The 24,722-nt window shown below is 40.5% G+C and overlaps 1 protein-coding gene across 1 annotated transcript in view; it reads left to right on the plus strand.

Moving 5' to 3' along the window:
• Nucleotides 1-2,615: 2,615 nt before the first annotated feature.
• The window catches only part of lamb2l (laminin, beta 2-like), a 52,312-nt gene continuing 30,205 nt past the window's right edge, over nt 2,616-24,722 (plus strand). The window contains exons 1-3 of the mRNA XM_034218442.1: nt 2,616-2,833; nt 5,299-5,378; nt 21,597-21,766. Coding sequence (XP_034074333.1) covers nt 5,321-5,378; nt 21,597-21,766 — 228 coding nt within the window. The 5' untranslated portion in view covers nt 2,616-2,833; nt 5,299-5,320. The remainder of the gene's footprint in view (nt 2,834-5,298; nt 5,379-21,596; nt 21,767-24,722) is intronic.

Consider the following 24,722-nt stretch of genomic DNA (forward strand, 5'->3'; position numbering starts at 1 on the left):
CTTACAGTATATTGAGTCACCCATGACAAAAAGGAAACTTCCTCCATGATCTCATCTGGATAATTTGATCCCATTTCTAGCCCAGCCTTGTTTTACAATACTTTAAAAGCAGAGTCTTGAGCTGCAGGGTATTGGCAGTGTGTTCAGTCTGAAGCCCTTCATTTGATGTGTACACACACACACACACACACACACACACACACACACACACACACACACACACACACACACACACACACACACACACACAGCGTCAGCCTTATCGTGTTATTGTGTTCAAGGATATGGGAGCCTGGGATTGTTTGGACTAGTGTCTCGAGATTTCATAGCTTTGTCCAACTGCTGCACGGAAGTTATAGTGGTGGCACTGAACCTTCTGCAGGATCCTCTTATCTCGTTGTTGAGATTGTGTGTGTGTGTGGCTGTGTGTGTTTGCGTCAAAGTCTTGACTCAAGGTCTGCAGGTGTAAACTTCTCTCCTTTGACTTTTTTTTACTTGAAAAAGAAGAAAACCTTGTCCCTTTCAAGTTTGAATTTGTTGCATTTTCAACATAATTCTACATTGTTCAGGGAAATGCTTTGTTGCCCTCTCTCTGCTAAATAAATGATAAAAATATATTGTCTGAAAGATATTCTAAAATATACGTATATAAATATACAATATATACAACAATAAACTGTGAAAAAATTACAATAGATCCAGACTGGATTGCCTGGAAATAATTTCATTTTAAAGCTACTTTATGGAATTTTGAGAAAAATCGTTGTCAATGAAAATGGCGGCCGTTAAAGTTAGCTAGCACCATGTACTTTTAGCAAATGCTTGCACTACATCATTAATGATATATTCAGAACACTGTTATATGACATAAGTTAGTATCTATGATCATTTAGCCAACAGAGATTTACACTCAGATATTATTTTGCTAGTGATAATGTAAGGAAGCTAAAGTTAGCTAGCTGTAACTTAGTTATGCTGCAAGTTGCATATATAATCCATTCCCAGTTTGTCAATACAAAGTGATAAAACCTTTTTTATTTGAAATCGTTCTCTGCTTTAGATTGAATGTATTCAGGTTTGTAATAGCCATTTCTGTAGAAGGTGTTACCTTTATTTATTAGGAGGATTTCTCCGTTGTTTCAGAAGTACAAATGTAAGTAGTACGAGGTACAGTGATAGAGAGATCAAATGATCTTGGGTCTTGAGAAAACCCTTTCTACAACATGTACATTGAGCCGTCCTGGGTAGCGCACTCCATGTTGCTGTCTGACTTGTTCAGTCTGCCTTTCCTTCTCCCTCTTTAGCAAAGGTCAAAGGTCACATCACCAAAGCTGTGAAAGTGAACCCTGCTTTGTTCTCTCCTACAGTTTTGGAGTTGTCTAGCCCGAATCACATACATGCATGCACATAACCCACACATGCATATATCTTACAAACACTCACCCGCCTTCTACTTTCTCTTTCTCTTTCTCTTTTCTAATCTAGTCGTAGCACCAGTTGCTTCAACCTTTAGAGTTTCTGAATAGAGTTGACCTCCATGGCCCCAGTCTGATGCCTCAGCCCAGTTGATTTGTCACATCCTTTGGTTTTTAGTCCAACTAGAGGGGGCAAGGGTGAAACAGTACTAAAGTAACAGAGAACTCAAATGAGATGCTTAGGTGAAATACTTCTGGATTCCAGCACATGTAGTTTGACACTGTCTTGCAGTGAGTTGGATTAGAAAACTGACACCGCTCCTATATCTGTACACTTAATATGAGGCAAGCGCCAGTTAGCCTATAGCACAAAACTGGGATCATGGGGGAACGAGTTGCTGGCTTTGTCTCAACTGTAAGAAAATATACCAACCACCCTCCTAAAACTTTAAAATGTTGTTTTTACACTTACACTATTTGGATTTGTATTTAAAAATCAAGATACAACATGTTAAATAGTGAGATTGCCTTGAAGTTGATTTTGTACCGTTCTGTAGTACAGATTCAGTCTTTATGCCAAGCTTGCTTTAGCTTTATTTGTACATAAATTCATTTGCATATCATCCAATGCCGAAACAACTGTATTTCTGAATATATCAACGTCGTCCTCCAACTCTCCAAAGTGGTGCCTTGTTTAGACTATGAAATGATAGTGCAGAGAGAAAGTTGGGGTTAGTTTGTAGCTCCTCTTGCCAAGTGCCAGGACGGTGGTGTTATGTGCGGTGCATTGGTCGGGGGTGGTGCTGCACTGAAGCTCTGTGGCCTGGTTTACCCCAAAATCTCTCCAACCCATCCTATCCTCTTCTTATTTTTTCCAATCTCCTTGGTCCATCCTCCTCTTCTTTGAACTATCTCTCTCTTTCTCTGGCGTCCTCTCTGCCTCTCACCCTTCACTCTCCCTCAGTGTCCAGAAGAAAGGGGTGGTGCATTCCAAAAGCCTGGAGACCATTCCCCTCTTTCAGCCAGTGGCTCACAGAGTGACAGAGGAATTAGAATAAGAATAGCTGTCCATTCACCCCGGTGCCCCAGTGACGAGCCGGAGGGCGCGCGGGAGGGAGGGCGAGGCGGAGGGAGGAGAGCAATAAAAGGGGGGGTCCCTCGCACTGCATCCCCATTGGCCCGCGGCGTTCCCTCTGTTTTTACATCGCTGCCGTCAGTTGCGCTTTCAAGTTTGTTTTACACATTCTGGCGCACATACACACCACACATGTGCATGCACGCGTAAACATACACATCGGGGTTCAGGGCCTGCACACGTGCATGCTCCGATACGGGAATCTACACACTGCACACTGTCAGAGGAAAGTGGAGTGAGCAGTTGTGACCTGGCAGTGCAGAGGAGAGTGACCTGTGGATGAGTGAGTATAATAATAATAATAATAAATTATATTTCTATAGCGCTTTTCTTGAACCCAAAGACGCTACGAGCTGGAATCTGAATATTTCCTGCAGGCTTTTCTTAGTGTTTTACTTATTTGTATGGCTGAAACTCTATTTGTTTTCTTGTCCTTCTGTGGCTTCTGGTGGAGATTTTCAATTCAACTGTGACCTTGTGCTGCTGTCACAACCTCTGGCTAAACTCTAAGCTCTCTTAACTATGTAGCTGTTAATATGTAACAATGTTGTCAAAGTTTAACAGTGCAACAAGTGTTTCCTTCAAATTCAAGTAAATGACTTGTGACCAAACGTAAGCGTTCATTTGAGCAGAAGTTATATTTTGTAGTGGTATTAGTAGCTTCTAATGAACATGAATGCTCATTTCAATGTCTCATAACAGGTTTTAGATCTCATAAGTGTATTTCTTTATAATATTATTTTAAAAATCATTTACCATGTTTTTTTCCTCTCTAGGGCTCTTTAGTGGCAAACAGGCTTCTCCATTCTCTGCAGGTCATTCCACTCTGCACTATAGTGATATAAGACCCTAACTCATCTCAACTACTCTACTGCCAGCCCACAAGGGCATTAATGAATGAATACATGGACCCTTGCCCTATACCTCAAAAAACATCTGTATTTAAAACACAATGGTATATGGTCTTTACTCTAGACGACATTTTATCTTTGTGAGGAAAAATTTGCCTTTTTGTTGATTAAGTTAAATGATCAATTATAGTTAGTTATAGTTCCAATCATATGTTTTACATTTGGGTTGAAAACAGTTTTAGTTAGACCTCAACGCCAACTTTACACGGGGAAGCGGCAAAGTGCCATTTTTTTGCAGCCAGTGGGCGTTTCTTTTCAATTCTGTCATGAAGCTTGCCGCAAAAATATACTGCGAAATATTCATCGTCCCTTCTTGCTTCGTTTATGTCCATTTTGTTTAGTAAAGACAGAAAGCCATTTTAATATTTAATGTAGAGCAACGCCTCAAAGGACTCTGATTGGTTGCAGGAACTCTTGCGCTGCATTTGGCGCTAAATGATTATTTGGCCGCACTTTGCAGCAGATTTAAAATAGCTTTGCCCAGATTGTCCTCCACAGCTTTCTGTAGACATCTATTTCTCTCGGTGTGAATTCAGTGTACCAGCTCTCTGCCACCTGGGGAGCTTCATACTGTTTCCCCCTATTATCTTTTATAAGAAATGTGGTTACCATTCATTAAAGCTACAATCAACATACGAAGCCTAACCCAACAAGCAAGATAACCTAAAACAAAAAAACCTCGACCCAGCCTGCTCCCTTTTCTCACTTTGATTGGACAATAGGACTTTAATCGTGGAAAAACTTGGTGAAATCCATGTACTTAAATGTAGGATTCTGAAGCATTTTCATAATAAGCCATAGTCCCAAACTATAAAGAAAAACTCAATCATTTGAATTTGTCTGAGAAGTGATGTAGCATGCATCAGCTGCTATCACAATACGTTATATACAAGTTTATTTAGGCTTTATACATATGTTATGTGTTGTTATGGTTGCAGTCAATGGATCCTAATGGACTCATGTAAATGTGTTGAACTGAGTGTGGAGACGTTGTGGGGTCCCTCCTCAGTGCCTCTTCCTAACAGTGTGGGTGGGGGGCCACATGGACCTCTTATTGCCAAGCAAAGTGTGAAAAATGCTTTCCAACCGAGACCTACTTTAGATAGAACCTGGATTACTGAGGAAGGTTAAGCTGTTTGAAGAATTCTTTCAAACTGGAGGCTTATTTGAATTGCATAAGCATTCCTAGCTGTGAAGTCAGTCCTCCCATTTAGTGTGTCACTTCCTGTAAGCACTTGTATTTGTCTCAGAGGTCAGATTGGTTTAGTGTGTGACATGAACAATGTGTGTTCTCACCTGCCAATGAGTGTGCCCGCAAAACACACACATACACAGTGTTCTGTCCTATTCATTGAGCAGATGTCTGTGTTTGTGGAGCCTACGTATACAAGAGGCCTTGTCTCTCCTCGGCATCACAACATAATCAGGACTGTTCCACCTCTACCAGGACTACTAACCTACAGTGGCATTTCTGAAATTATTATTCTTTAAACATGCTTTTTGTTTTGGACTTTGTGAAACGAGGGTTTTTATAATGTGTTGTACTTTTGTAGACCAAATGATCAGTCGATTCATCTAGAGAATAATTGGCATTATAATTGATAGTGAAAATGTGTATTACAGCCAACAGTGCGAAACCCCAAAAATGATACTAGAAGTGATCATTTTGGCAAAACATTTCAGAATCAATATCAAAAACTATTCCTCTGGAAATAGAGACTGCCAAATGTGAGGACCTGGAGTGCATTTGAGGGTATTGTACTAAAGGAAGCTTCTTAAGACGTCTTATTGATTATATGTTCACAATCTCCAATAATGTGTGTTTTCTTTCTTACAGCCAGAGATACAGCCTGGTGTCCATGCGTCCAGCAATCATGATGCCTGCCATGGCCGTGTACCTGAGCCTCCTCACGCTGGGTGAGTACAAGATCAGTTTAGTCTCTGCCTGTTAAGAGTGCTTTAATATCTCATTTAGGCCAAGACTACCTGAAAAAGGACGTTTTGGTTGGGCGAAACTATCTGCTGATTGTGGTTTTCTCATATACTTAATTCATAGTATATTTGTAAGTTTTCCAATAAAATATAGTTGCACTTTATCTACCTGACTATCATTATTTACAAGGCCCAGTTACTGACTCTTACTGAAAAATGCTGATAATAAATGCCGGGAATTTAATTGTAGGCTCCAGACAAAATGATTCATAGCATCACACGACAAAAAGTGTTAAATGGTTGCCTGATCAAAGATAAAATAGATTTTATAAGGACAAAAAGAGAAATCGAATATAATTTATAATATTGAATTATAATAATTTATTAAAAAAATAAATAATAGGGAATATTACCCACCCCTAAAAAGTAATGTTTCTACATTTTCAAACCTTAACAGTACAACAGCTCCTGTAGAACAGAAATATTTGACGCAGCAGTATCGTTTTTTATTCAAACCCCCCCCCGTGTGTCATGCCAATTCCTCAGCAACAGTGGAGAATGTAAAACTTGTTTATTATTACTGAAGCCGGTGTGAATGCCTCAATCCCTGTCATATATCTGTTGTTGTTGTTGTTGTTGTTGTTGTTTTTGTAGACTAACAGCCAAAGGAAATCCTCACAGACTCATACTCTCCCCACACATTGTCATTAGGTCTAATCCATCATTATTTCATGCACGCTAATCACAGGATTGAGCAGTAACGCGCAGGTGTTTGTACTGGATTGTGTTTACTTCAGGGAACAGGAAGTGAAGGTTTTAAGAGAGAATGAAACTCTCCTTGCTAAAGTCGACGTCTCCTTTCAGTCCAGTCAAGATGACGGGGTGGTTGGGCTATAAATGATAATGATAATAATTATTTTACACATTAATGCAGGACACACTCCAGGTGAGCTCTGTGATACCAACACAATAAGCATCAAAAGGCCTGTAATGATATATATTATACAAAAGTATTTATTGTTGTGAGTGGTGCTAGTGGGAGCAAACCTCAGTAGGTCTACCTGTTTGTTTGCTAATTCTTACATTTGCAAATAAAAAAAGAGAAATAAAAAACGTTGTATTATTGCTAAGATGTTTTTATACTTTGCTGAGCAGAATTCTATAAAGGAAACATATTTAGGAAATTAAAAAAGATGACGTTCATAAAGCAAGGGAATTAGCATTTTCAACTGGCCATTTTCTCGAAATTCACAAAAAAAGTGCAATGTAATTCAGGGCTCGTCATTATAAATGGCCGGGTGTCCCGGAAGCACTCTTTAAACCAGGCATCCTCAAACTACGGACTCCCGTCCGGATCCGGACCAAACCACCACTGTCTCCGGACTCTGAGCAAATTATACTTTTCATATGTATTATCTCTCTGTATTATATGTGAGACATCGCCACAACGCATTCGCAACGAGTCAAAATTCTCCGCTATGTCCACTGCAAACAGCGCTCTGCATGTCTGACTGTTCCACTGTGTTCCACCTGTGTGTGTCAACGCTTTGGTCCAATCACATTCAGCATCCAGTCAGCGTTTTTTCCCCCCAAACAATCTGCGAATCAGAGGCACAGTAGGGCGGGTCTTCGCGGAATGCGAGTGGGAAAAATGTGTGTGTCTCTTTCAACCTGTCTAAGTCAGAGCGAGAATTAAAAAAAAAAAAGATTCAGAGCGAGAGTTAACAGCTCATCTAGTTCCATCTGTACTGTAGCTAGCCTAGTTTCACCTACCGGGGTGGCAACTGACACCCTAAAAATAGGCCTTGCCACCCCAGCTGCCACCCCAGTTGGCAGCTTTGTTTTGAAAGAAAAGTTGTGGCTCATCGGACATTTATGAGAGAAAGTCTCTAATGTCCGAGTGCAAGTGAATGCAGCACAAGATGCACGTCATGTAACCCCTCCCCCGGTCCTGGCGCGAGCGTGGACATACGATTGGCGGCGATTTCATTTTGAACTGGACGGCGCAAAACGAGAAGCATTCGGACCCAAGCACTGAAGGAATGAGGTATTTGGGGTCTACACTGACAGAGAAGAGACTGTCAGTGTGGCTGTACTCAGCATTGAATCAAAACGCACTACAGCTGTTGATCTTAATACGTTTGTGAGGCGTTTTGCTGAACAAGATGGTAATCGCCGCATTCAGCTGTAATAGACATGTCAACTTGATGCTCTGCTCACGGATGAGCATACACAACTATTAAGATGATGACCTTACGTGTGTAAATATATTTTTTTCTTTGAGGGGGTCTGCCCCCAAAAAACTGTTTTAAGTCCTGAGAAAGTCAAATAAGACGGTGTGTAAAACTACACTGCCCAGCCAAAAAAAAGTAACCACTTTGATTGAACTAGGCCAGTAGGTAAGGACTTTCCACTGGATAATAACTGCAGTATAAAATAATGCATGACTGAAGTGATGGAGACCATGTTGAAGGCAAACAAAAAGAGGAAATAACAGGTAAAATCAAGCAAATCCCCCTCTCAGATTCCACAGCAACCAGAAGAACAGAAATACTGGCTGGTGATTTGATTCATCAGCTTTGTGATGGAATAAAAAATGCACAGTGCATTTCCTTAGCTGTGGATGAGTCCACTGACACCACTGACAATGCTCAGTTGCTGGTGTTTGTGAGTTTTTATGATGAGGCAAAGGGGGAGTTTGTTGAAGATGTGTTGGGCCTGACGATCCTCAGTGGACACACAAGGGGGAATACATTTATAAAGCAATAATGGGAATGCTGAATGAAAGAGGGTGCAGCTGCCTTTATTCATAACTGTGCAGCTCTTACACTGTGACTGAGGGGTCAAGCACAGACACAATAACAATGAAAATTGCTGCATACAGATTATTTTTGTTTTTGCAACCTCGTGTTAAGAATCTTGTTGCAATAGTTTAAAAGTTTGAATGACCGTGATAAACGGACCTTTGTCTTATTGAAACATTTATTTTGGACCTTTAAGATTTGTATTTGAGTACCCCTGCTTTAAACCCTCCGGGCCAACTGAACGCACTTTCCACTTGCCCGCTTGGGTTCAGTAAAAAATATTGCTTATTTTCCTGTGGTACTAGTATTTTGTCAGGGAGTTTTGTGAAATTGTTTCATTAATTACCGCTACAACATAACGTTTTGTGAGGCGGATGTCATAATTGGATGAAATACAACCGGTAACCTGCCAAACGCCGGCCAAAAAAAGAATGCTCCTGGGCCAGTGTAATTGGATGTAAACTTGGCCAACTTTCTCTTTCCCTTTAAGGTCACCGTGGTTCATTCCACTGAGGTGTGAGCGGAAACCACACCGTTTCAAGGCTTTAAGGATGAGTTTAATGACATTCTAAATAATTATTCCTCAATTCTGCCAACAAATCCAGTTGTTGAAAAATATTTCATAAATATATACTGGTATACTTGTTTTTACAAGGCTAAAAACGATCCTTAAACAGGTTGACTCATTTTTAACATACTGATGGATATACAGTAGTGCATTTGTTGGGAAATATTTTCTAGGGAAGACTTAGTGCACAAGTGGGTATTTGAGGCAATGTATTTAGGGTTGGGTCAAAATATAATACAGTATGTAGGAACACGTCAGACAGTAGAAGATTCTGAATTATTGATGTGTTTTAATAGTTTTTCGACAGGCACATAGGACACATATATATTTTGTGCATAACAGTGTGGAGATTTGTTGCAAACTGTATCAGTTTTAGCAGCAGGTCAGCTCTGTCCCTCTCACCATTTATAAGCTCTGTGGTCATGCAAACCCGGCTTTATTAGGTCAGCTTGTAGGATTTGGAAACTGTGAGAATCTGGGGTATTCGTGGAATGTGTAATAAATGATGGGCTACTGACAGCAGCACTGGATCCGAGGCAGAATGGGCCCTCACAGGGTTAATTGGTGACTGAGGGGCAACACACACTCACACAAAGTGCCCAGCCACTGTTAAATGTGCTTTGTTTAACTGTATTTGTGCGTTTCAGTGTTTTTTTTTCTCAGGAGACTTAACGGTGATTCTAAAAAGTTAAGTTATTTTCTTAAACTTTGGCCACACACACACTTAGAAATGGAGACTGATTAAGGATTTTGCCTTTCCTAACTTGCTGGCACCAGTGGCGGATTTAGGATTGTAGGAGAGATCCGGGGCTCAGCCCAGGAGTTGTTGGGGGGGGGGGATTTTTAAAAAAATATTTAAGTTAAAAGCATCAATCTGGTGCACTTTGAGAGCAACATTAACCCTACCTTAATAATACCTTAAAGCGGACAAAAGGCACTGGAGAACACTTATTCATTAACACCCTTTAATGAAGCAAACTAATGCCTTAACCCACTCAAATACAGTCGTTTACTTATTTCGGTGAAACGAATGTGCGTAGAGTTTTAAAGGATGCGGATAGTCTCACCTTGATTCTGGCGCATTGCTTATCGTTTTATAGATCTATTCTCATCCACCATCTTTGTTTGTGACGTAAAGAGTGAGTCACGTTTCTGAATCGGACACTCTGAGTGGATGCAGTCACAGCCAATCGGAGTCTGATTCAGAGGGTTGCCTGTCAGTTCCGTTGCTATGGTTCCGTTATTATGTGTACTGAATTGAGAGCCGGTATAATTCCACGCACGAAAACAAAATACAAATTGGAATACGTTATTTTAGTGTCTTAAAAGTAGACTGAGGTATGAAGGGTTAATGTTACATCTTAGGATAATTTTCATGTTCTGTATACATACTAACATATAAGGGTATACTTAGTGTGGTTACTCCATGTTTACTAGCTATAACATTAACGTTACATCACTCTTTTTCACTTCTTACTCAGTCAGCCAGAGTGCAGATATCACCATTAGATTAACAAAGCTGAAACATCATCCATTTCTCCACTGCTGGTGATGACATTGTTGTCAGCTGCTGATACTGCTGCTGCTGCAGCTTGTGGCTTTCTAATATCCAGCTTAAAACTCGTCAGGCACTATAGAAGGATCACTTCTTCTTCAGGGCAGGGAAGGCTACGCAGTACGGTGGACTCCGGTACTGCACATTACCCCCGAGACATTTTCAACAAAACAATATTTATTTAAAAAAAAAAATGTTTTAAGTGAAACATCCGGGGCTTTTCAGAAAACATCCGGGGCTTGAGCACAAGTAGCCACCCCCTAGCGCCGTCACTGGTACACACAGGTATTTGGGTCAGTCTCTATGATAATAATTAACTGTACTCATGTGTGGGGGGGCGGGGCACTGCCAACTGAGCATTGGCTTTTGTCCTGCTCTACATTTTAATGAATGAATGGATCAATGAGTGAATGAATATGTTAGACTACCATGAATGAAATGCAACGGCGTTTCCCTATAACATTCTTCAGCCTTCCCTTTACATGTTCACATCAATTGTGCAAATACATACAAGTTTTGTCAATGGAGGCTTAACTGATCAAATAGTGCAGCAAAGAACAAACAATGAAAACAGTATTTTAGATTGTTGAGTGAGTGCAGTATGAAATGCCTTTATGTTGCACTGATGGAACTACAGCAGTGGAAATGTACAATATTTTCAATGCAAGCTGAGTTAGGCTATACACAACTCCGTCTCTCAATGTATTTACAACAACTTCATCAGGCAACAGCCCATTGATAAGATACAAGAAACAAAACATGGATCGAAGAGCTCGTTATCAGCGCTGACTTCCAAATGTAAAATCCCTTGGCATATTTACATTCCTGCCTCTTCCTCCACTGCGTTGCACTTCCAACAGAAGTGTTGTATTACTAATCCACTGTACTGCTAGTGTGTGTACAAGCAGAACTCGAGTGTGCAATGCGTATACCTCTCTGACACCTGGAATGTTTCCTCTAATGAATAACATTTTCCATGTTCCTGCATTCCTGCTATAGTGCCGCACAGGAGAAAGAGATGCCCCAGGTGTGTTTACCTGAGACTCTCCCCCTTTGGTTATCTGCTTTCTGTGCATGTGTGTCTATGTTACATTGCCACATGTACTCTAATCACACACTGGTAAACCAGCTGGTGTCACAACATCTGTACAACTGGCAGGTTACACTTCTGTATCTCATCCTTCTATTTTACGTCAGAAGTCTTGCAAAGAACGCAGTTACACTTTTTGTGTCCATAAGGCACATGTGTCGGTTTGTTTGAAATATTTCCACCTGCTCAGTGTTTCAGCACATACTGTAGACTGAACTTGGGCAAGTCGCATATAAACGGTAGTATATTAAGCAAACAATTGCAGCATTTTTTATTTGAATGTTTGTATCCATCTGAGAGAATAACATCATCCGAGATTAAGTAATGATCAATTTCCCCCCCCTTCCAAAATCTTTCCAGAGTTCACAAATAGTTTATATCGTAGACACCTCTGCACAAACTTGTGATCGTTACAAACTTGTCGAAATCTGATGCCATCCTGTTAACTAAATACAGCACTATCAACTTAGCAGAACCAACTCTTTAGATAAGTTATTAGCAAGCATTAAGAGAGCCTGATTGTGAAGATAGCTACAAGTTAACGTTAGATCACAGCAGCCTCCTTCTGTGAACAGAATCTAATTCTGTTCATAATGTTCTCCTGTATTTCATGTCATTTTGAAACAGACTAACTCTGCCAACAGTGACAACTATATTTATTTAAAGATATCCCACAACTACACTCCAATTGCAGCGCGCACATGTGTACAATCAATCAATGATCTATTGAATAAATACAAATACAGTCATAAACAAAATCCTGAAAATAGTGACATCAGTATGTTACTGCATGCACCACTAAAGCAATACAATGCACACATGCAAGTACACATTCTGTCCGTTGTTCATGCTCGTTGGGGCAGGTGGAAACCAGGTAAAGGATGTTTGCTGCGGCCCACACAGAGAGGGGGACGAGCATCGCTCAGACCTCATGTCAGAAGCATCACATGTGACGTGTGTGCATAAAGGATGAATTGGCCTTGTCATTTTCAACACAAACACCAGTTTCTTCTGCTTCAGTACAGTCTGACAGATTGGAGGAAGCTTTTAGATGGAAATCTTTTGTGAACAGCATACAACAAAGAAGCAACATTCCATGCTTGTGTGGTCTATTTCAAAACCAAACCTCAGTTGGTAAATAACTGAGGTTAAATTATGACTTCTGAGGGATGCGTGCCTAGACAGAGTATCATGAGAGGATGTCTTTGCACTTCTGGATGATATAGCTAACCCCAGTGTGATTATTTGTGATCATGATCAGCCAGGGGAGCCAAAAGATTAAGATCGATTAATGTGGGGCTTTACATTAAGATATAGCATGAGATTTGGGCTTTTTAATTGAAATACATATTACATTACATTACATTGCATTTAGCTGACGCTTTTATCCAAAGCGACTTACAATAAGTACATTCAACCAGGAAGACACAACCTTGAAGAAAACAGAATCATATAAGTACATCAGGTTTCAAAGAGCCAAACATTTCAAGTGCTACTCCACTGGCTTTAGGTAAGCCAGTCCTTTATTAGTATATAAGTGCTCTGTTAGCAGTTCTTTGTTAGTAATTCTATCGCTCGAAATGGAGTCGAAAGAGATGAGTTTTCAGTCTGCGCCGGAAGATGTGCAAGCTTTCTGCTGTCCTGATGTCAATGGGGAGCTCATTCCACCATTTTGGAGCCAGGATAGCAAACCCACGTGTTTTTGCTGATGGGAACTTGGGTTCCCCTCGCAATGCGGGTGCAGCGAGCTGTTTGGCTGATGCAGAGCGTAGTGCACGCGCTGGGGTGTACAGTTTAACCATGTCCTGGATGTAGGAAGGGCCAGATCCATTCGCAGCATGGTACGCAAGTACCAGTGTCTTGAAGTAGATTGTAGCAGTTACCGGAAGCCAGTGAAGTGAGCGGAGGAATGGAGTGGTGTGGGAACATTTTGGAGGTTGAAGACCAGACGAGCCGCTGCATTCTGGATGAGCTGCAGAGGTCGGATGGCACATGCAGGTAGACCAGCCAGGAGGGAGTTGCAGTAGTCTAAGCGTGAGATGACGAGAACCTGGACCAGAACCTGCGTTGTTTTCTGGGTCAGCTGGGGACGTATCTTCCTGATGTTGTAAAGCGTGTATCTACAGCAGCAGGTTGTAGCAGCTATGTTTGCAGTGAAGGACAGGTTGTTATCTAGGGTCACACCCAGATTCCTTGCAGTCTGAGTCGGGGAAACAACAGAGGTGCCGATGTTGATTGTTAGGTCAAGAGTGGGACAATCCTTTCCCGGAAGGAAAAGCAGTTCAGTCTTGTCAAGGTTGAGCTTGAGGTGGTGAGCAGACATCCACTGAGAGATGTCCGCTAGACAAGCAGAGATGCGTGCCACGACCTGGGTCTCTGAGCGGGGAAAGGATAGAATTAATTGGGTGTCGTCAGCGTAGCAGTGGTAAGAAAAACCATGCGGGCTAATGACTGATCCGAGCGAGTTTGTGTACAAGGAGAAGAGGAGGGGACCAAGAACAGAGCCCTGAGGGACCCCTGTAGTTAATTGACAAGGGTCGGACTCAGACCCTCTCCAAGTTACCCTGTAGGTACGGTCTTTGAGGTATGAGGTGAGGAGGGAAAGTGCAGAACCTGAAACTCCAAGTTCTTGGAGAGTGCGAAGGAGGATCTGATGGTTCACCGTGTCGAATGCAGCAGACAGGTCCAAAAGGATGATGACAGAGGAGAGGGATGCAGTTTTGGCAGTGTGCAGTTCCTCTGTGACAGCAATGAGAGCAGTTTCTGTGGAGTGACCTGCCTTGAAACCAGACTGGTGCGGATCCAGAAGGTTGTTCTGATGGAGATAACAGGAGAGTTGTTTAAAGACAGCGCGTTCAAGTGATTTAGACAGGAACGGGAGGAGAGAGACAGGCCTGTAGTTTATAACATCAGACGGGTTGAGAGTGAGTTTCTTTAGGAGAGGGTTTATTCTTGCCTCCTTGAGACTGTTTGGAAAGTGACCAGAAGTTAGAGAAGTGTTGATGAAATGGGTGAGAAACGGTAGAATATCAGGAGCGATAGTCTGAAGGAGGTTTGAAGGGATAGGGTCCAGAGGACAGGTGGTAGGATGGGCAGAGGTAATGAGGGTAAGAACCTCACTTGGAGAGAGGGGAAAAAAATATCACTCTTAGAGAAGATTTTATCGTTGTTATCACTTTGTCTTGAATAACAAATATGTCCAATCAGGAACATTATTCTGCTTCTTATTATACCTGGTAGATGAATTTACCAGTGAGTGAAACCATTGCGTAATGTCATACCTGTAAAGTGAAGTCAGGTGAAACATAGTTACAGCTCACGTCAGTTTCTATAGTTCTGTATTCTTTAGAGGATGTTTGAGTAGTAGGGTGGGACCTTTGCCTGTTATTTTCAGCAAGAATCACACATATGGGCATATTAATACCTCTTCAAGTGAGTTCATTTAGGAAATTGCATTCAGTAATTTACCTTTTATGGTATACCATTTTATTTATTGCCTTTATCGTTGCATCTGCACATTACATGCTTTGGTTTCAGTATTGGATCACTGCCTTGTGTTTTACGTTTGGTTAGGGTGTGTTGATCTTTATCTACAGTCCACAGGTTTGTCTTCTGGCCCATTTATCTACAATTCTGTATGTGCACACCTGCCTTTGTGTGACCTTTTGTCTCCTTTTACTGTGATCACCTTTACATATACCGTACAGTATATACTGTATTCATACAGTGCAGTAACATTACAGGCTGATGGTATGGTGTACTTGGCAGGGTTATTGGTGGAATGGCTAACGGTGTCATCGAGGTATTGTTAATGATTCACAGGAATTCAGAAAATCTGCCTCTGTTAAATCTTTTATTTGAACTGGAGCCAAGACATTTATATACACTAATACATTATGTGTGTGTGTGTGTGTGTGTGTGTGTGTGTGTGTGTGTGTGTGTGTGTATATGTGTGTGTGGCCTAGCATTACCATCCTTGTGGGGACCTACATCTGTTTACACAGTCACGTGTGGGGACTCGCCTCCCTTATGGGGACAAAATGGAGGTCATTAATCATCAATAATTTTAGGGTGAAGACTTGGTTAGGGTAAGGGTTAGGCATGTGTTGGTTATGGTTAAGGTTAGGATAAGTCTCCAGGAAATGCATGTATGTCAATGTAATGTCCCCTAAAGTGATGTATACATGGTATGTTTGTGTGTGTGTGTACCGAGGAACTGGAGCATTTCTAGTCTTTTTAGACCTTTATTGCAGAGATTATCTTCACATTATTTGAAGTGTCTGGGTATTGTACAACTCAACAGTTTAACAGTATGTACACACATTTAAGTTTCATTGGCTATTTATCTCAGCCGTATAAAAAGGTAAACATTTGAGCTTGTAACTCAAAATCTTGTTAGTTGAAGAAATATAATGGAAATGTGTGTCTGGTTTTTAGACTAATTAAACCTCACTATTGAAAATATTCCTGCAAAATGTTTTATGACACATGCACAAAATACCTTTTGCAGCTGCAAAACCTTTTACCCATACTCAAATGATATCTGTGTTCACAACACTTTTTCACAATGGCGCAAACATATTTACAGCTCCAGCTGCAAAACTTCATTATGCACATAAACAGACAAACTTAACTTTGTTAGATCTTTGTCAACTTTTCTAAAGGTATGCAGATTGGCTATTTATCTCAGGGTAAAAGCTAGTTATTTAAAACTTTGAACATGAAACTTAAAGGAAATGTATGTTCAACTTTTAGACTTATTTAACCTCACTGTTGAAAACATTCCTGCAAAAATTTAATGACACATTTTTACAATCACACCAAATATGTTTACAGTTACAAATGCAAAACTGTATCACACATTCACAAACTTGAAATTGTGAGTTTAAAAAAAACTGATTTACAATTTGAGATTCGTGCATGAGTTTTTTGTCATAGAATTGCAAACTGTAAAATGATTTGTGGAAAACATTTCACAATGACAAAAATATTGATGAGCCTTTTTATGCTTCCTTATGAAAAACGGTAGCCTCATCTACTCATACATTGTATCTAAGGAAAACTCTAAAATGATATAAAGTCATGGACAAAAAAATAATATTTTTTGTCCAGATGGTATTCCTCATGTTGAAGAACCCTATTAATTAGGTCTCTCTAAGACCCCGTTTACACGAGTACGATACAGGTTGTATCCGCATAGTTTCTCTTGCGTATAGCCCTTTTGTTCACAGGAGGCCGTAACAAAACGATAGAAACGGACCCCGCAAACGATAACGGGTCCCAAGGTGGATAGATCTGCAAACGGAATGCTCTGGGGGGGCAAACGGATCCGTGTGTACGCCTCTATACGATCATTTTCTGATAACGATGAAATAGCCCCGTCTCCGTCTCCCCACGTCTCCTGCTCAGAGATCAGCTGCTGGGCTGTCAGAAGAGGGGGAGGAAAAGAGAGGCTCCGTTTATTATTCTTATATTATTATATAGAGTCGTTATCAATTTGTTTTAAAGCTCAATAAATAACAAAGAAGACCTCTGACCCGCACTTTTCAAATTTTATCCGGAAGATTTCAACTTTAACGGACATGTTGACCGGCGAACATTTTTTTAACGGAAACTCTGCCGCATGGTTCCCTCGTCCCTTGGAAGAGGCGGAGAGGTGGGTGTTTTTCATCTACTGGTGGACTACCGGAGAGATTTACAGCAGGAGCACACGCCGTCCACCGCGGAGAATAAACAGAAAGGCAACCATGGCAACCATGCTCCGGGGTCTTCTTCGCTGCTTTTGGTGTATTTTGTGGCGGCAGCAGCGCCACTTACAGGACCAGCATATGTACTACAGCGTTTACAGCGGTCTCGTGTGAACGGACACGTTAATTGAGCCGAATGCGTGTGAACGGAAGACTTTTTTGAAAACGCATACGGTGCGTAAACGCAAACGTTCCCGTGTAAATGGGGTCTAAAACCAGTGTTTAGAAAGCAGAATGCTATCCCACTTGACACAATCACATAAAATAATTGATTGAAAGAGCACTCTAAATACAGGCAGCTCTTATTGACTGATCTTTCCACTTTAATATCATCATCATCATCATCATCTTTATTTAAAGAGACTCTTGGTCCATTATTACAAAACATACAACACTCACACATATCCACCACTCCTTGTATAGGAGGGGTCCAAAGCTGCTAATGTACCTGACAAACACTCCTCTGTTTAACTCAGATCTGTAGCTTTTTGAAATGCAGAGGCTGCTTATGATTCCAGCTCAAAGCGGACATGCCTTTCCCAGCATGCCTCAACCTGTTGCTGCTCTATTGTTTCCTGTAAATCAACAAGCTGAAAGACCCTCAGATATATCTCTCAACATCTCTTACCCCCCATCACTCTCTTTCTGCTCATTATGAAGCCTCATGTTTTTCCATGGAGGCATAGAAGTATTTTATTGTCACATGGTTCGTACACTGTCCAATCACATATGACCACGCCCTCTCTACAACACTAGAGACAGGCCATATAAAGCAAGTTTTTTTTAATTCATAATAGAAGGAGTTAATGAACATACATTTATAGAAGTTTTACCGCAGCTGGAAACCACAGATAAATCATTGAAAGATGAAAATCAATTGCAATATTGCACAATAGAAAAAATATTCGCAAGCTAAATTCATTCATTATTACCGTTCTTCTATAATGACATACTGTATATTACCGATTGTGTGGACAACACAATCACAAATCAAAATGTTCTGCTACAAAACAGCTATAAAATAAGAATGTGTGTCCATATTGAAAATCAGAACAAATGCAAATGATCTGGAGCAGTCAAATGAACAAATTAGTGAAATAGTTTTGAAAAGGAAATTAATAGAACAAATAATGTAAAGAAATATACAACGGAGGTTTGAGCACTAATGTGTTCATGAGTTTTTGTTACGGGCTTTGGAGCATATGTAATATATTGTACATATATTTTGCTTCTTTCTTGTGTTTTCATAGACGAAATCTTAAGATTTAAGATATTTTTAAAAGGGTTGGTGCGTAGGCTTCAGTCTACATCTTTTTAATCAGTACAAACCTGTACCACTATTTTAAAGTAATGACTTGTAAATGTTTATTTATTATTTGTTATATGATATTTATAAAATAATCTAGGCATCTCCTGGTTTACCTTAAAAAATATATCATACAGTGATTTGAAGATTAGAAAGCCCTAACACAGTCTTTTTCCCAGTGTGAATCACTTGGCATTATGTGACTATCACAGAAGTATCGTTGGGCCATTACGAAAACAATTCTTCAACCCTGCCTCACTTCCTGGGGGCTTGGTTCATCCACATCGTTTTTCTGCCCATCTTTCAGTTTTGCTTTACCATATTTAACCCATTGTCTCCTTCTGCCCCCTGACTCTTGCTGGGTCTCTCTCACATATGCCTGATGAGGCCTGTTATTGAGAGTCAGTGATGCAGAGAGAGAGTTTACACAGAGAGGGAGACAGTTGGAGGGAACAGGACCAGAACGTTTGACAGAGTTGTAGTTCATTTGTTGCTTCTTAGTCCATTAAAGCAATTACTTTCTGGCATGTCAGGCTGTGTCAAGTTAAATCACGCAGAGATCTTGATCTTAATAATTTGCCATGCTTCTGTTCATGCTGTGGGGTTGTGTAAGGCAGTGGAAGAGGTAGCAGGTAGAGATGTCCTGGCACAAACACCACAATAGAGTTATTTGTCTTGCCTCTTGTTTCGGCTGTGTTGCATACAATTAGGTGATCATCACAAAGAGCATACATTTAGGAAACAGTTTTAATATTTTAGGAGGGAAATATTGATTTCACACTGTCCCTATGTAAGAGACATACATGTAAGTTGAATAGTACAGAACTTATAGATTTTTTGTCTGGCCCATAAAAATGTTGAGCGTTACAAAAAAAGTTATTGACTTAGGAAATGCCTAGACCTTTAGTCAACCTCCACAGGATATGGTTGACTAAATAAGATAAAAGCTAGGACAAGGACATTTGACACAGGGCTAAGACTAAATATAAAATAGCTGACAAAATGATCACTTGAGCCAAAACAATGATGTGTCATCCTAACACAGAAACATCTACAAGATCTTCATGACCTCCAGACAACCAGAGGTAATCCTCCAAACATAAAGCATACCAAGGGTGAAGGACTTTAAAATGCCTTTATTACCATCAAGCTTAACTTTTCTACAAATGTGGACAAAGGTTTAATTGTTCACTACAAAGGACCTTTAACACATATTTGGCATGTTCTTATTACTGATTTGACTGGATGCCAATATATGACATCTCCAATAAGCTTGTAGTGTTGCCCGGTTCATTTATCATTAAGACAGTTTAACACATTACATTACATGTCATTTGTTAGACGCTTTTATCCAAAGCGACTTACATACATTCAGTACTGTGGACAATCCCCACAGGAGCAATTTGGGGTGAAGTGTCTTGCCCAGGGACACAACGACATGCTGACTGCAGTGGGATTCGAACTTGCTACCCCCTGATTCGAAGTACTGAGCCACACCCTTATTAGCTCTTGTTGCATAGTGGCGCGTGCTGGTAAACAGGCTTGAATGAAAGCCAGGCAGCATATGAATAGCACAAAGTGAAAATGATGTGTTAAACTGTCATTTCATGTCTTCATAGCTTACAAGTGTTGCAGTGCTTTACTAGTAACTATTGTTATGTTTGCTTGCCAACTCATTCAAGTTGTCATAATACAGTGTCAAATGGATTGATGGACGACATGGGTAATGAGCAGCAAGTCTCGTGACAGTTTTCACAACGTTTTGTAAATTGAGGGTTGCCATGTAGACACAACTTATTTCTTAGGCTCCAATAAATGTTCCCCGTACTAGGATGTTGATGTGTACATTTTTTTCAAGTTAGTCAAATATATTGTGCTTCTTTTTCTTGGAAATAAAGCTCGGTTTCCACTAAGAAGCTAGTTAGCTGGCCATGCTAACAATTGGAGCATTCATTAGAGCAGATGAACACATGCCTTACAATTTGCTTTTAGTGGTTTTAGTTTGGAACTAAAAATGACACAATCATCTGTTACTACTCAAGCCATACTCTTTCATCATGTGGGAAAATGCGAAGCTATAATTGAACAGTATGGAATTAGCGATGTGCCACAATTAAAGGTGGGGTAGGCAAGTTTCAGAAACCGGCTCGAGTGCACTAAAATGTGAAAGTACACAGCCGAAAAGAATCCGCCCCTTCCTTCAGACTTCCTTACAGAGCACCTCCTCCAACACACATGAACGCGCACATGACGTCAGCAGACTGGTGAAAGTGGCCGCCTGTTGCTGGCGAGTCATTGAAGTACTGCTGCAATGCACGCCCAATGACGGCACAAAATACATTTGTGCGTGCACGAGATGGAAGGCTGACAGACAAGGCGGCCCGGCTAAACGGATTGGTTGTACTTTTTACAGAACTACGGCTTCCACAGATGACATTTTTTTATGGATTTTTTGTCAAAGCACTTCAGATATTCATTGCTATCGGATGTTAAGAGCATTCCATGGAATATAACAAAAAGTGTATCTCGAGCCGGTTTCTCAAACGTATCTACCCCACCTTTAACCAATAGGAAAATAATGCAAAAATGTTTTTAAAAACATGAATTGAAATGAAGTGAACAACGCACATCTTTGACACCAACTCTTGAACATTACATTACGTTACGTTTAGCTAACGCCTTTATCCAAAGCAACAAACATAAACCTTAAAACTGTAGATATTCCTACGGGAGTAATAGCCACTCTTATAATATATGTAATATAAGTCCAATCACATAACTTAATTCCCAATCAACTTCAACCTCCGAATCAGGCATTAAGTAAGTGAAAACATACAGTAGCACTGGGTCTTTTGAGCATACACTTGTTTTGCGTCCAATATTGGATATATGACCATATGAATCCAGCTACATTTTGTAAAACTTACTTTGGATTGGATTCATCATTTCTCTGATAACCTTGAATAAAGTAAGTTGGAAACAAATTAAGTTTAACGTAATATTACTAATTTCTAAATTAAATCACTTTTTAAGATCAGATGTTCTCACTGTGTGTTCACCATAATTGTGTCACATGTTAAGTGGTACGAGTCTAAAAACAAATAATAATTTCTCCTGTGTTTCTACCTTCCAGGCCTCAGTGTGTTTGGACAGGAGCTCCCATCAGGCCCTCACGGCTGCACTGAGGGAAGCTGTTACCCTGCGACAGGAAACCTTCTGATTGGACGAGCCGTCAACCTCTCCGCCACCTCCACCTGCGGCCTGAACGGGCCGGAGCAGTACTGCATCGTCAGCCATCTGCAGGTCAGGAAACACATGAACAGTCAATGAGAAATCTAAAAATATCTGATTCTGATTTTCCATTCATACCTTCCTAATGATAGGTTAATCATGCACATTCTTTATTTCCTTCACCCTGTATTTTGACTTGACTCTCCCTCCTGCCTGTTCCATACCTCTCACACACCTTTACAATACAGCACACCCTGTAGTCCATGCAGTAAAAATGGGATGGTTTGTTTGTTCTTTTCTTTATGCACTTCATCCTCCTGTCTCCACTCTTCCATCTGCATTTGTTCATCCGTTTCTTTGTTAGCCCAGTTTCCATGAGCAAAGCCCCTCGACTCTCAGGCCAGGTGTACACACACGTCAGCCACACCTTAGTCCTACACACACACACACACACACACACACACACACACACACACACACACACACACACACACACACACACACACACACACACACACACACACACACACACACACACACACACACACACACTCCATCCCTCTCTCCATGTATATCTATCTCTGTCACTGTTTTGACCTACGTTTTTTTACTCTCTTATACTTTGTCATGCTTACTTTCACTTTTTGAAGTATTGCATGTGTGGGAAAACAATCTAACTTCCTCAATTGCAAAAAAGCTGTACAGTAAATGTCTTACCAGATGTCCTGAGTTGAAGACTCACATGAAAGAACAAATTAACAAATATTTCTAAAGACATGAGTAAATGCCTCTACTTGACTTAGCCAAATCACTCAATACTAGTTTATGAAAACGCACTTAATATTCATTCCTTTTTGCCCATATTTAAAAATGTTGCTTTATCACTATCATGATGTCATTCTTCCTTCACACCATCGTTGTCAGGCTAAAATGCACCATAACGACGCAACTGGTTTGGACAGTCTTAATCTCTTGACTTCTGCATGGAGGTATTTAATGGTTCATGTTCAAATGTTTAAACTTGAGTTTATATATTTTTAAACTGCCTGGTTTAGTTTTAATATTAAATGTTTGTATTATTTCATTCATTTAAGTTGGTAGGTAACTGATTATGTTCTCTGTTCTAAACTAAATGTACACATACAGTAGATGTATGAGCAGTCTGAAAGCAGCAAACACATTTTCTCCCAGAGAATTAAGCACTATCTTTGGACAACTTCCACATTAGCCCCTGCCCACTGCCTAAATAAATCCAAATACTGATATTTTGGTTAAATAAATAAATACAGCTTTGCATCACAGCCCTAGTTCATACCTGTGGGATGCAAGACAACATGCTGTTACAGTCTCTCGTCACCCCCCCCCCCCCCCCCCCCCAGTATGCAGCGCTTGCATTTCTTTCTGCCCCTATCATGTTGACACCCACCGCCCTCTCTCCTCCTCATGCATTTCCGTTCAAATGCATGTATGTGCCTGTACCTCCATTGACTCAGGCAGGAACATCCAACAGTGTCAACTTCCAGGTGAACATGATTGACATGCTCTGATTGGAGTGAGGCCCTCTGCTATAGGACGGGGCAGAATGTGGTGACAGCCTGTCATTGCTGCTCCGTCAGACGCTACTTTAGAGACCCACACCAAACATTTAAATGTCCAAAAGTTCATCAATCATTCGTGTTAATTCTAGCTTGTTTTTTGTTTTGTTCTTGGTGAGATCAGATTGCAGAGTCTTTATGCACATTTGTAACCTAGGAGAAGTATTGTGTTAAGAGCTGCTGCCAAGACAATTGTGTTGACTTTAAGAGAAAGGACGAAGAAAAGGTGAAGGAGAAGATGGGAAAACAGGGGAATGGTGGATGGTGAAAAAGAAATAGAGGATGCAGAGAAAGTCAGAGACATGGAGGCAAAACAAAATGGCACAAAAATCAGTAACATAAAGTATTAACAGCAGGGTAATGGATGTAACTGAAGTGGAAAAGGAACAGCATTAGGGAGGTGGGGTGCACTTTTCTGTTAAAGCCACCATCGTAGTGTGACAACGAAGTGTTTTCAAATCAACATCAGACTTACATCAGTGTATTGTTGCAGCAGAAAGCCTTATAGTTAAGCTGACCAGGCTTGACTAATGGGAGATAAATAAGAGCTCAGAGGAGGGAGGGAGGGAGGGAGGCTCTTAAAGCCACACCAGTTCACACCGAGCACCAACTGAAACTACAGCGTCCTGGAAGGAGAGGATAGGAATCAGACTTATATCCAGCTCAAAACTTCCTTCATGAGATAACAGTGCTGCACCGCAATATGCAATTTGCAATATGCAATATGCAATATGCAATATGCAATTTGCAATATGCAATATGCACTAACAATATAACGATGTTGTGATGAATGAACACACATTCACTTTAAACTGAAAAAATAATTATTGGTGTGTAAAAAAAATATAGGATCATTATTTTCAACTCTGTTTGACTGAATAAATTGAATATTAACCTTAGAACAAAATTCACTAAGTAAGAATAATAGTTGAATTTTAAAGTGCATTTTATTCAGGTACTTTTCCTTCTCAACTAGCTACGTTTTTATCATATTTATTCATATTCTCGCAGTGTCTTTATCGCACAAGTTGACATCATAAATAAGAATTATGATATGGCTCAGCCCTGCTGCTGTGGACCAGGTTGGAATCCCACCTGCGCACCCTTTACTTGTGTAATGTCTTCCTCTTTCAAATACATCTCTGAAAATAATCTTAGAGGGGCCCAACTATGCTCATTGTCCTTTAATGTTCAAAAAGATCTTTATTTTTCTCATACTGCAGCACCTCTTTTCACCCTCTGTCTGAAACCAGAGCCCAGTCTGCTCTGATTGGTTAGCTGGCCGGCTCTGTGGTGATTGGTCAACCATTTAGGGATGTCCCGCCCATATGCCTATCATGTACAATGAGTTGGAGCGCTGGCCAATATAAGAGGCGAGTGTTACATAGTGATGTCACTATGTGTGGGAGAGAAACTCCATCTGGAGGGATCTT

This window comes from Gymnodraco acuticeps, unplaced genomic scaffold, assembly GCF_902827175.1.
Source record: "Gymnodraco acuticeps unplaced genomic scaffold, fGymAcu1.1, whole genome shotgun sequence".
Classification (NCBI taxonomy): Eukaryota; Metazoa; Chordata; class Actinopteri; order Perciformes; family Bathydraconidae; genus Gymnodraco; species Gymnodraco acuticeps.